The sequence below is a fragment of the Aspergillus thermomutatus genome, assembly GCF_002237265.1.
Source record: "Aspergillus thermomutatus strain HMR AF 39 chromosome Unknown NODE_37, whole genome shotgun sequence".
NCBI lineage: Eukaryota > Fungi > Ascomycota > Eurotiomycetes > Eurotiales > Aspergillaceae > Aspergillus > Aspergillus thermomutatus.
In genome coordinates this window covers 75,548-88,076 of record NW_020798086.1, presented here as the reverse complement: position 1 = coordinate 88,076, position 12,529 = coordinate 75,548, and the positions used below count along the sequence as shown (strand labels likewise).

Genomic DNA, 12,529 nt, shown 5'->3' with positions numbered 1-12,529 from the left:
GACGACACCTACGCCCTCATGACCTTGATGAGAGATGATGATCATTTCCTGACTGTTTTTAACATTCATTTTGTTCCATTAGCGCAGCTCCGAATCGTCTGACGCTACCCTAGCATTCCAGATCTATATCAAGATTCCCGTGATTTTTTTTTCTGTGCAGTCGCTGGCTCTGTATATCCCCGAGACCACTGAGTCGGCAATGGTTTGACTTGGTACTCGTGTACGGGCCAGGCAGTCCTGATGCTCCCAGCCATCGTGGGCTTGTTATTTCGTGTCATTGCATCTAGATAGATATCCTGCTCCGCCTGTGTTTGGTGGTTCCATGCAGTTCAAAGATCTTGATTATGCACAATAGAGATTTGATTGCCCCGAGTGCATTTGCATACCGCGTACCGTGACTGTATGCGCTTTCTTTATTGGCGGATCGGCTCATCGCCTGAGCTCAGCCAGACATATACAGTACCTACATACAGCCTGTAGTCTGTCGATCTGATACGTATGTAGCACAAGTGGCGGTGTGCATTTGGAGTATTATTCACCTACCAATCCAGCGGCCGATGGGATCGACAAGTCTTCGTCGACCTGCGACTGTTAATGATGTAATCAGCAAGCTGGTCACGCAGATTCGAGGTTGAGTTCTCTGAGCATTCGGTGACGAGGTTCATACAGTCTCATGCGGCAGGGATGGTACACGCAGGCTCGCATGCGCATCTACGAATGGAATGCCCCTCCAGGTCTGGATGATGCGTCATTGCCTCAATGTTCAGCTCAGCTGCTCCCGCACTGTCACACCCACCTGTGTATTTGCCTACCGACGGTCGACTGGACTCGACTGCTTGGTGCAGTGGCCTTTGCGTCGGTATTGACGGAGTCCTCTTCGTCCCATCCCTTGAGAGGGCGCTCACTGCACCGCGCTCAGGCTTGATCGGCATTCACCATTTCACCTGGTGATACGTGGTACCTGCAAGGGAGGCCGACAAGCTTTACGTAAAGGCTTGTTGCAGCTTGGCTTCGTCGGTGTGTACTGCATCACCATCACCATCGCCGTGTCCGTGGGCGTGGGTGTGGGCGTGGGCGTGGACATGGACACATACCTCGTGGTACATTCCCCAGGTAGGACAATGGCGCATGCCTGGGATCACGGGGATGCAGGCCGCGACTGCATCCCTTGTTGCCTACATATGTAAGGTGAGCAGGGCTCAGGCCTTGGTGCCGTGATTGCCGTGGTATGTGCTGCGCTGTTGCGTAAGCAGTTCTTAGCTCAGATGACCTGGCTACTGCCTGTTGGGAATAATCCTCTGTGCTTGCGAGTGTGGGTGCACCGTTCTGCTGGGGCTCTTTCGGCGGGTTGCACTTGTTTGAGTTTGAGCATTGAGTGTGGCATCTAGTCTCGTCGCGTGGGTATGGTTGGCTTAATTCACTTGCACGGAAGCTAAGCGAGGATACGTGACAGTCAAGGTATCGTTGGGTAATGACATTCCATGTCTACAGAATAGTACATGACAATAGCGCGGCTATACATACTCTGCCTTCTATATCATTTTGATTTCCAGGGTATCCATCACATGCCTCCGGTTATGCACAGCATGTCTTCCTATATTATCACTCAGAAAAAGAAAAGAGATTCGTAACCGTCCAATGAGACAAGGTCGGATGCAAATGCAAAATGCAGAACGGCTATTGATACTTGGCCATGAACTCGGCGTGGAACTTGACGATCCGCTCAACCCAGTCCGTGCCGGGGGCAAGGAAGGTCGTGCGGAAGTGGAGGGTGTTCTCCTTCTGGCCGAAACCGGAGCCGGGGACCACGCAGACGCCCGTTGCGTCGAGGAGCCGCAGGCAGTAGAATTCGTCGGGTTGCCGGCCTTCGGCAGCGGCAGCCTCGATGGCCTTGGGGGGCATGGTGATGCTGGGGAAGAGGTACATGGCGCCCTGCATGGTGTTAGAGAAAGTTTCAGGGAAAGAGTCGGAAGAGAGGGTAACGTACCTGAGGCTCCTGGCATTCAACGCCCTCCATCTGCTTGAAGGCTTCGTAGAGGGCGAGGGCACGCTTGTGTAGGCCATCGCGAATGCCGTTGTACTCCTTCTCATACAATTCGTAACTGGGCTCGCCCTTCTTGGGTGGGTTCACCATGAGCTCGACCAGACATTGACCAATGACCGGTGGGCACAGCATGATGCTGACAAACTTGTAGATCTGGGCCGCGACCAAGGGGTCGAACCCGACGAGCTCGAAGTAACCGCCTCGGTGGCCGCATTCGCCCACCATTCCCTTGGACACACTGTGCAGAGAAGCGAGTTCGACGTGGTCGTACTTGCCAGGCACCTCCTGCTGGAGCTGGCGCAGTCTCTTCTTGAACGAGGTGAACTCACCCACGAAGACGTTGGTTTGGTACACCTCGTCGGCGATGACGACCAGCTTCTCCGCCGCCGCGATGTCAAGCACGCTCTTGATGTCCTCGGGGCTCAGCGAGGCACCCGTCGGGTTACCGGGGTTGATGACAACGATGGCACGAACGTCGGTGCCCTCGGCCTTGGCGCGCGCCAGAGATTGCCGGATAGCCTCCACGTCGGTACCCCAGGCCCTCTCCTCCTCCAGGTAGTATGGGACGCACTGCGCATTCAGAAGGGATAGAGTGGCGGTGTACAGAGGATATTGGGGAATCGGCACGAGGACACCAGCATGGGGGGCGTGGCAGATGACGTTCAGAAGGGTGCTGACACCGGACGAGGCACCAGCGCAGAGGTACAGGTCTTGAGGGTTGGCGGAGAAGCCGTCACGTTCCTCGATAAATTTGGCCACGCTCTCCCGGATCAATGGTGCTCCCTGGCTGTGACTGTAGGCACCGACGCTCTGAATGTCCGCAAGGAGCTTCTTGGCCCGGTCAAGGGCGTCCTGGTTGTAGCCGAAAGACGAACGCAGGGCCTCCGGTTTCTCCAGTAATGCGGGGTTCTCGAGGAGACTGAGTACTTGACGGAAGAAGGTGATGGGTTTCTGATCCAGCTGCTGGGGGTTGCCAATATTGGCAAAAATGACACTGTCGAAGGGCAAGGACTTGTCTCCCTTGGCCAGTCTCACCCGGTACTCCTCCGCCTTGACGGCGAGCTCACCACGGACTGCATACTTGGCTTCCTTGACGTTGGGATTGATGTTGTCGGCATGTAGACGACGAGGGCCGAGATCAGAAGCGGTCCGCTTGGTGGTATATGTCACGGTCATGGTGGGTTCTGTGTTTGTTCGAGACTACGGGTCAGTTTTTATGGTAATTGATAAGAAACGTCCCCTCCCTTAGAATGAGACTATATACAAGCGCGGCCCCTCGGGATCGAACCATCCATTATGTACCTGACACGAACGGTGACTCGAAAGTGGGTAGAATGGGATCCATTTGTCACGAGATGAGGGGGAGGGACGTGGCCGTATGACAAGAGCCAATTGAGCACTGATCCACGCATTTTATTGCCTCAAATTGAACGAACATCCAATGGCGGTTGGCTGATCGAACGATCCATCGGGGCCAAACGGAGCTAGGGGAGTCTCCCGAATGGAAGACGAAACGTACCTGAAGAGGTCTTGGAGACCCCCGCGGGTAGCCCTGCCGCCCAGCAGAAAGCCTGACGACGCAGCAACCGAAGATTCGGCCGGGAAACTGGACGTCCCAAGGCCAGCGGAGACGCCCGCATGTGGGATGCGATCCTAAGCTGCCAGGTCATAATGCGCTTCTTGTCTTTCCTCTTTTGTTTCTCCACGCGTGGGATGCGAAGAAAGACCTGACAGTAGCGCTTTACGCTCTTCCTCTGCAGACAGCGACACCGAGTACTCCGTAGAAAGCAAAGGAAAAAAGCAAAAAGACCGCCTGAGACCAAAAACCCCCAAACTGCGGGAAAAAAAAAAGGCGGTGAGGTCCGGCCGTCATTGGCTCGCTGACTCAGCGCCCGTCCTCCGCGGCTACCTACCATCGGAGGTGGCACTTGCATCACACTCCTAACTTCATGTCCTTGTCACCCAGCCATTTTATTTAAGCCCCTGTGGTAGGCCATAGTGAGATTACTCTGTACTCCAAGACTATGGAGGATTATAGAGCCAAAGGACGCTTACAGGATTCGGTTGTGTGGCCCGAGTTTCGTGCATCTGAAATTTTGGAAATTTCAGGTCTGAGGCACTCTATTGTCGGCGACGCCATCATCCGCATCTTGGGGTATCCCCTAGTCATCAGCGATTTGTACCTTGCTATTGCAGATGAGCAGCTTCAAGATGCATACTCTATTCTACTTGATAATGGCTTCAACGACGTTCCGGGAGTTGATCTAGCCTACCGATACGAGCATGCTATAGAGAGTCCTGCTGGTTGGCCAGGGTACAGACTTGTGGTTGATCCTTCAGCTCAGCTTCAAGCTACCAGGGTCATGCTTGTGCCAGCAACCTTTTGGCATCTCAACCTCGAGCCTGAGAGCTTCTCAGCAAACACTTTTCTGTTCCCTGATTCACGTTGTCGATTTCCCAGAAGATTATTCTATCTTCATGGTAAGTGTAATTCCTCTCTCCATGATACGTGAGCTAACTATTGGTTCATTAGCACTGATAGACGTCATTTCGGAACGTGATCAGAAATCTGGGTTCAATACCAATATTACTGGGTACTTCAAGCTTCAGTATTCCTACCTCCTTGCTGTCATCCCCAAGGACCTCATAGCTCTTCTCTCAGAAGAAGATAGATTCTTTGTGGATCTGTTTCAGAAGGTGCTTCTGCCATCTGCAAGGAAGAAAGTTTGCTTGCAGCGGCAACAGATTCGTATGGGTTGTATTACTGTTGAAGCTGCGAGACAATCCATACCAAGAAAAGATTTGGCTCTGGCTGCTCTGAAACGCAAATATCAGAAGGGCACTATCAACCTTGCGGATAATCCACCATGTGGATAGGTGTTCAACTTGGGAAAGAAGCAGTTTTAATGTATTCCCAAGAAAAGGAATTACCACCTTTTGACTCAGCTTACTGGGATTAATTTCGAACGTAGCCCAGCATTTTCTTTACAAATCGCATCTGGCAGTGGAGGCTGATATTTTGCTGAGCTTTCGGATTCAGTTCCTCGCCTTAAGAGAACCTTGCGAAGAATCCTTCTATGATACCTTATATGGCCGCAAAGCTATGTCATGCTCCCATCAAGAAATTGTATACCGCACTATCCTTGGTGACGAGAAATTAGGAATGGTGTGATAAAAAGCTGTTGCAAACATTGGATGGCAGCGACATAGCACTTTCCTTGACAAAGTCTGGTTCCTGCCTCTCATCGGGACGTGTCGTTGCTCTTTCCCAATCTTGCTTGATTCCAGATCTAGATTGCAAGTACGCCGGCAGAGGAACCAAAACCTCGTCTACTATTCCCAGCATGGCCATTTTCAACAGCCTGTTTATCGGTTTGCTACGAGATCTGACCATTTCCATATTCCTTCTTCCAAACACGAGAGAACCACAAGAGGAAGCAGACTGAGCTTGCAAGCTGCAACTGCAGTCATATTCATAATTCTGTCGTCTTCTGTTTCCATCTCGCCTCTCAACGCAGGTTGACAGAAGTGCGCACAATTGATTTACCCGTTTGAGCACGCTCAAGAACTTACTTGCTCCCTTACCAGGGAATATTTTCGATGGCCTATGCGTCACATCACGAGGCTATTTTGAGCTGTATAAGAGCACTTCGGGATTGTTTTCCATCTCCTTTTGTCCTCATCGGAGGTGCAGCGATCATCTCAATCGGAAGCCGCAGAACGACAGAAGACGTGGATATACTTGTGCCAAGCGAAACAAATCTCAGAGAAATCTTGGCGGATTTACAGACTATCAACGGCATCAGCATTGAAAATGGGATACTGTGTTTCAAGTCAGAGATCACGGACTCAGTACTCAAGGTCGACATTCTTACTACTATTGTTCAAAGGGCGACCTTCGAGGACCTTGGTCCAAACACTACCATGTTGAACGGAGTTCGAATCCTGAAGTTGGATTTCGCTTTGGCAGTCAAGATCCATTGTTGGTACCTCCGAGCAGAGGATGACAATGGTGAGAGGAAAAGGAGGTCGGACGCTAGCGACATTGTTTTTTTGGGCCGAAGAATGATCCAATTTCACGAAGAGATCTCTGATGAATGCGTGGACTTGTTCAGAATTGGATACTACCACATGATCGAGCTAAGGATAAACTTGGAAGTTGCTCAGTTCAAGGATCTCATGGCTGTGGGTATCCGAAAGCTTCTCATTCCATGGGAAGAAAACACGGCTGAACAGCGTGATTATTACCTCTTCTTTGCTTCTGAAGGAACAGATCCCCTGACAGTCCCACTGGATGATGAATGAGCAAGAGCAATGTGGAATGCTTTTTGAAGCAGCTATCAGCATCAGGGGCACCAAACTTGACAATTGCTTCATAGTACCTTCCTTCATGGACTGGGGCTACCTAAAGGAGCATCATTATGATGATTTTAAGTAACTCTGCTTGTCTGCCTACAATGCAACAAGGCACATCAATGAACTAGATTCGTTCACCGATGCGCGGGATTTCAGCGTGAACCTGACTGGCTCTTTGATGACGCCTCGTTGAATTGACGAACATGGATATCTGAAGGTCAATGCAATTACAAATCACTAAGCTCACTACTTGTCCACAAGATCGCACCATATCATGCGATTTGAGATCATGTTGTCTTCGGTCATTAGTTGTATGATACAGCAGCCTCGCTTGCTTTTGCTCTATCAAATTCAAAATAGACAGACATCACATCGCTGCATCGTCCATAATGATCAGGTTCACCGCAACAATCATTAGGGATAATATTGAGCAGAAACAGGAAGATGTCTCAAGATGCCACTCAGATCATTCCTCTAGCTTCGTTCGCTCCCCCGTAGCCGCACAGCCTGACCGTACTTCTGGAGCTTCGTGATGAGGGCATCACCATGCTTGACCAAATCAGCATACTGCTTGTTCTTGTCGTCAGGCCGGTTTGTCTCAATGATTCCGTTCACTCGATCAATGGTGCACGCGATACGGTTGCTGGCAATAAACTTCGCCAAATCCCTGCATTCACCACTCAGTCATTGTATGATTAAATAGAACAGGTCGCATCTTACCGATCCAGGAAGTCGACAGTGACGCCAAAGTCATTTGCCATGCTATTCAACCCAACCACCCGGTAGCTTTGAAGCAGCTGCTGGTAGGCGCGGAGTCTCATCTCCCGAACGAACCAGGCCCGGTGCTCGAACAGGTACCGGTCCTGCGTGAGGAAATTATCTTCCACGGCCGCCAATGCCCGGAAAAATGTGCGGTAGTTGCCGCTGTAAAGGCTGTCGACCAAGTTGGCAAGAGACGAAAAGTCAACGGGAGGTTCTGTCTCGGCCTGGAGGCCAGAACCTGTTCCCAAGGTGGTCAAGTTGACCGCGGTGGTGGCTGTGCCTGGGGTAGCCGTCGAAGGCGATGCATCCTTCATCTCCTCATCCCCAGCACCTTGTCCAGCGGAGATTTCGCCTGTCAGAGCAGCCAATCTGTCCTCCCCAGCTCCGAGAATTGCCTTGATTTCTGGGGCGTCCACAACCTTTGCTTTGAAGTCTACTCGCTTTAGGGACAATGAGCCCGCAAGGACCGAGTAGATGACCAGAGCCGAATAACTGCACAGCTCGTAGCTCGTGAATGTAGACAGACTATCGAGAAGAAGAGGAGCCGCGAGGTTGTAGGAGCGAACAGTAAGCAGATGGAGGCCCTTGTAAGCCTTGAGACGATTCCTGCGGTCCCAGTCACCACCACTCTCGATCAGGGTATTCGCCTTTTCGATATTCTTCTTGACAGACACGGCATCGCCAAAGAAGAGGCCAATTCGAACCATAGCAAGAACGAGATCGATCTTGGTTCCGAGGAACGTTGTCTTCTCAAGGAGGGTTTCATGTGACTCGATAGCTTTGTCCTAGAAGATACAACGATATATTAGTATTCGACCACTGAAGCTCATTGATGAGCATGGCTATGAAATAGTCATCAACGCACCTTATCTCCTACGCGTGCCCAGAATTCGGCACGCTTCCCCCGTGCAGCCAACACCTCGGTCTCACCAGCCGCTTCTTCAGCCTCGCCTTCTTCCTTCTGGAAGGCTTCCAGCTCTTTCTTGTTATCCTCGACCAAGGACTGGTATAGCGCTTCATCCCATGGGAAATCGATCTTCTGTGATGATTTCCGAGACGCCAACAAGTTGGAGGTAATCAAGGCCTTGTTCGACCCGCTGGTGCCATGCTGAGGTACACCTTCGCCAGAATAGTTCAGAATGCCTTCGACGGGGTGTGCGAGGTGTCGGTAGAAAGGAGCCATCTTATGCTCTGAGATAGCATCCTGGATTCTCTTCAGCGATGTCTGCCGTACGGTCTGGGGGCATGATGGGTTGGAGAGGTTGAAGACATGCTGGGCGAGGGTGAGGTCAGGAAACTTGATGTACTGCGGATCAGACCCCATGATGGCGATGAGAAGGAGGAAATTATTACAAGAGACGGATAAGTTTGAGGGAGAGAATGGCGGAAACGGGTCTTGGTGAGTAGTAGAGCGATGCTTGTGTAGGTAGGTCTGTTGACGGGAATCTAGTCGCAGCAGATACATCACGTAACATAGCTGACCTGAGCTCAGCTGGATCAAAGAAGTTCCGCTCCGAGGCAACTGTTGTCCACATCATCGCTGTTCGAAATGCATACTTACTTGACTACAAATACTATACTACTGATAAGAATAGACAAATCGAATACATGAAAGGAGTACACTTCTTAGTGATGACCCGACGCATCTCTCTTGTGTTTTTGAACGCGTATCTGACTTCAACTTTGAGTTCCGTTATTTCACACCTCTCTCCGGCTATATATTTTGAAACTGTCAACCCCTGATATTTGAGGCCAAACATCTCCATATGATACTGTTGGTGTAGTGATTTTAACCTAATATTTAGTAGAAAGTATTCCTTCTTTTAAGAAAGGTAAAGCACTATCTTATACTTCCTAGGCAGAGTAATCCCTCCTACTACTAGTATTACTAGATCTAATCTAGAGGAGTACAAACTTCTTTATCTCTTACTAGTCTCCTATAGTAGAAATATAAGACTTATTTCCTATGGTTGATCAAATCGTCCTTAGCATATGCAGCCAGCCTATCTGCTCATTCCAGGCTCCTGATCTCTGGGCTGTTATCGCCTGAGATCTCTACAGTGTGAATTTTCCGCGCCGCACGCTGCAAGTGCTGATGCTATGGGCTTCGGCTTCGGAGAGGCCGACGCCTATGATGCAAGTGGGCATCGTTGGCATCAAGAATGTCCTGATCGGAATCGAAGACCGATACATACAAGCGTCGTCTATTGTCGATATGTCGAGCGTCAAAAGCGGTTTTCAATGAACGTTGAGCAGAAGCAAGGTACTCTGGGATTATAGAAAGAAGGATTAAACACACACTATGTGAAATGTCTGCTTCTGAGCTTATCTGTGCTTGTCCATCAGAACACCCCCCTCCCGTTGATGGTCGCTAATGAAAACTTCTTACCCCCTCCGTATCAGACTAGCAGATGAAGGACAGGGGGTTTCGAGATGGTCTGTCTATTCTTTCAAAAGTCACGGCGACGAGTAAGATTTTCCAGCGAAGCATGCGCTTACCATCAGACTGGCTGATTAGTACGGACTGCATTGCCTGTAAGCCATAACGCATCTATAACTCTACGGCATCGCATGGATGCGCTGCACATGGCCACATGCTCTGTTTCTTGTTTCGACAGGATTCGACCGAGTTTAGACTGAATTAGTGGGCGTCCAATAACAATACAAGTTGATGGATGAACCCGTTCACCTTATGGAAGAAAGGCAAAGCTTAGCCCGCCTTCTAAGAAAGTGGCCCCACTATATCCACCTCGATACAACAGTATCTCACAGGAATAACTGCTGTTGGACGGTGCAAGCCAATGCTTCCAACTAGGATGCACAGGCTGGTAAATGGGGAATAGATCCAGAATGGTGAATGTTTAGTGGCTAGAATCGGTCTTGCGATATGCATTATCACCATGTGCCCCTTCGAGGGGATTCTGTTTCCTCTTTTCATACTTGGACTTTTTCTCTTCCTCACTCTTTTCTTCTGCGACCTCCTCGTCAATCTTCCATCTCTGTCCCCTCCTTTTATTCTAAGGTAGGCCCGGGAAAGTGACTGAGATCTGTTGGCGTGGTTCTTGTGTCAACAAGGAAACCTGTCTGTCTCGTTCCCTTCTGGCCCCCGCTTCTAAGCAAACACTCTCAAGGCCAGATTGCTACACCACGGCAGAGAGAAGATGACTTCCAAGGGAGACGCTCCGTCTTTTCCTGGGACGGCACCTGAAAAGGCCTCCAACTCTTTCGATCCAATACCCATCGAAGAGATTCCACTGGAGAATACGCAGAAAAGTCGCTGGGAGCGCAGTTGGCCAACCATTGCTTGCGGCGCCGGTCTCTTTTCTGATGGTTACCTCAATGGAGTATGTATTACCCTCAACACTTGTCACCGTATTCAATTGTCCCTTAAGTGCTTACTGACCTTGACGCCTAGGTCATTGGGCCAGTCAATACCATGCTAAGCAAGATTTACCCACACACGTACAAAAACTCCCCTGCCAGCAGGAATGTCTCTTCCATCGTCTTTGCAGGAACCGTACTCGGACAACTCGTTTTTGGATACGTCAGTGACCATTGGTCGAGGAAGTGGGCTTTGATGATCTCCACGGTGATCCTGATCATTTTCAGCGCTCTGTCTGCCGGCTCTTACGGAGCTCATGGTAGCCAAGCTGGTTTGTTCGCCGCTCTGACGGCGTATCGGTTCTTTCTGGGAATCGGCATAGGTGGAGAGTACCCTGCGGGAAGTGTAGCAGCAGCGGAAAGCACAGGCGAGCTGAAGAGCGGCCATCGCAACCGCTGGTTCATTATGTTCACGAACTTCCAGATTGACTTTGGATTCGTCGTCTCTTCTCTGGTTGCCATGATTTTGATGTTGATCTTTACCGAGAACCACATGCGTGCTGCTTGGCGCGTGGCTCTAGGACTAGGTGTCATTCCGCCTCTGAGTCTGTTCTACCTGCGATTGAAGTTGAACGAGCCGGAGGAATTCAACAGGCAACGCATGCACAAGTTCCCTATTTGGTTAATCATAAGGTAAGGTCACCAACATCTCTTCCTCTCCTTTTCTTCACCGATGCTGACCAAGTCCCTCCACAGGTACTACTGGAAGCGCCTGGTTCGATCCCTTTCCGCTTCCCCTCGAATGGACCTTTAGCTAACTATATCAGCTTGTGGTTTCCCTGATCTGGTTCATCTATGATTTTTCGGCCTATTCGTTCGGCATCTACTCGTCCGAATGGCTCTCAGTCATTCTGGGCGACAGCGCTCCTCTCTGGAAGACTTTTGGATGGAGCACAGTCACCAATCTTTTCTACATCCCAGGTTCGTTTTTGGGTGCATTGACGAGCGACTGGATAGGTCCGCGCAACACGTTGGCTCTCGGGGTTGCCCTGCAGGGTATCGTCGGCTTTATCATGGCGGGATGCTACGCATATCTCAAGGAACCAAAGAACGTTGCGGCGTTTGTCGTTGTCTATGGCATCTTCTCATCTCTCGGTGAATTCGGGCCCGGGGACAACATTGGTTTATGCGCTGCAAAGACCAGTGCAACTTCCATCCGTGGCCAGTACTACGCGATCGCTGCCGCATTTGGCAAGATAGGCGCTTTTGTTGGCACTTATGTGTTCCCAATAATCCAGAATAATGCCCCCAATGCCGTGCGCCAGGGACAGGATCCTTACTTTGTCAGCAGCTCGTTATGCATCTTCAGTGCATTCCTGGCCTACTTCATGCTGCCACCTATTGGGCAGGTATGTTTTGATTTGAACATGAACTTCGCACACTGTCATTCCAGGACAAGTGACTGACACCACTTATTAGGATACGATTACCGAAGAGGACGCCAAGTTCCGTGCTTACCTCGAGGCTCAAGGTTATGATACCTCAACTCTGGGAAACAACGGCGCGCAACAGTGATTCGTCTTCTGTCTGCTCCACTTACCATTGCATCATCGTATCTTTCGCACATCGTCATCGCCCATAAATCTGTCCGCCGACTCAGGCTCCATTCCCTTTTCCCACCCTGTACTACCGCCAATAATCGAATGACCGGTCTGCGACATTCAAGAAAAGTGATCTTAGCCACGAGTTCGATAGGGATGAAAAGCCACCTTGTCTCCCAAGCGACCTGCCACCGAGTTACTTCGAGGCCCCAAGCAGTATGACAGCCCAACGCCCTGAAATGAAGACGATTGGTAGAAATAATTGTACCGTGCGGACATCTCCATTGGTTGACTCGGCTGCGAGGCCAGAGACTTGCGATTGCCCCATGCACGATGTAGTATACCTCTAAGCATTGATCTCCAGAAAATATAGTGCATGATGACCCAGTTAGTGCTTTGCAGTAGCCCGTATGCCATCTGATATTTGGTCAACTCACGTGACTTG

At 50.3% G+C, this 12,529-nt stretch overlaps 4 protein-coding genes across 4 annotated transcripts; 2 read left to right on the top strand and 2 right to left on the bottom strand.

Annotated features, from left to right (window-relative positions):
• Positions 1-1,677: 1,677 nt before the first annotated feature.
• Positions 1,678-3,220, bottom strand: CDV56_107667 (putative alanine aminotransferase; the record flags this gene model as incomplete). Its single annotated transcript, XM_026761286.1, has 2 exons — positions 1,678-1,932; positions 1,988-3,220. 2 exons carry the CDS (start codon positions 3,218-3,220, stop codon positions 1,678-1,680), a joined length of 1,488 nt encoding a protein of 495 aa, XP_026616668.1.
• An 848-nt stretch (positions 3,221-4,068) lies between these two features.
• CDV56_107593 (uncharacterized protein) lies at positions 4,069-4,921 on the top strand (the record flags this gene model as incomplete). The annotated part of the gene is made up of 2 exons (XM_026761212.1): positions 4,069-4,525; positions 4,578-4,921. 2 exons carry the CDS (start codon positions 4,069-4,071, stop codon positions 4,919-4,921), a joined length of 801 nt encoding a protein of 266 aa, XP_026616667.1.
• Positions 4,922-6,874: 1,953 nt separating this feature from the next.
• On the bottom strand, positions 6,875-8,486 carry CDV56_107442 (proteasome regulatory particle lid subunit RPN7; the record flags this gene model as incomplete). The annotated part of the gene is made up of 3 exons (XM_026761061.1): positions 6,875-7,067; positions 7,121-7,947; positions 8,028-8,486. 3 exons carry the CDS (start codon positions 8,484-8,486, stop codon positions 6,875-6,877), a joined length of 1,479 nt encoding a protein of 492 aa, XP_026616666.1.
• Positions 8,487-10,323: 1,837 nt separating this feature from the next.
• CDV56_107271 (putative MFS phospholipid transporter (Git1)) lies at positions 10,324-12,058 on the top strand (the record flags this gene model as incomplete). Its single annotated transcript, XM_026760890.1, has 5 exons — positions 10,324-10,506; positions 10,578-11,176; positions 11,240-11,258; positions 11,311-11,892; positions 11,963-12,058. 5 exons carry the CDS (start codon positions 10,324-10,326, stop codon positions 12,056-12,058), a joined length of 1,479 nt encoding a protein of 492 aa, XP_026616665.1.
• Positions 12,059-12,529: the final 471 nt, after the last annotated feature.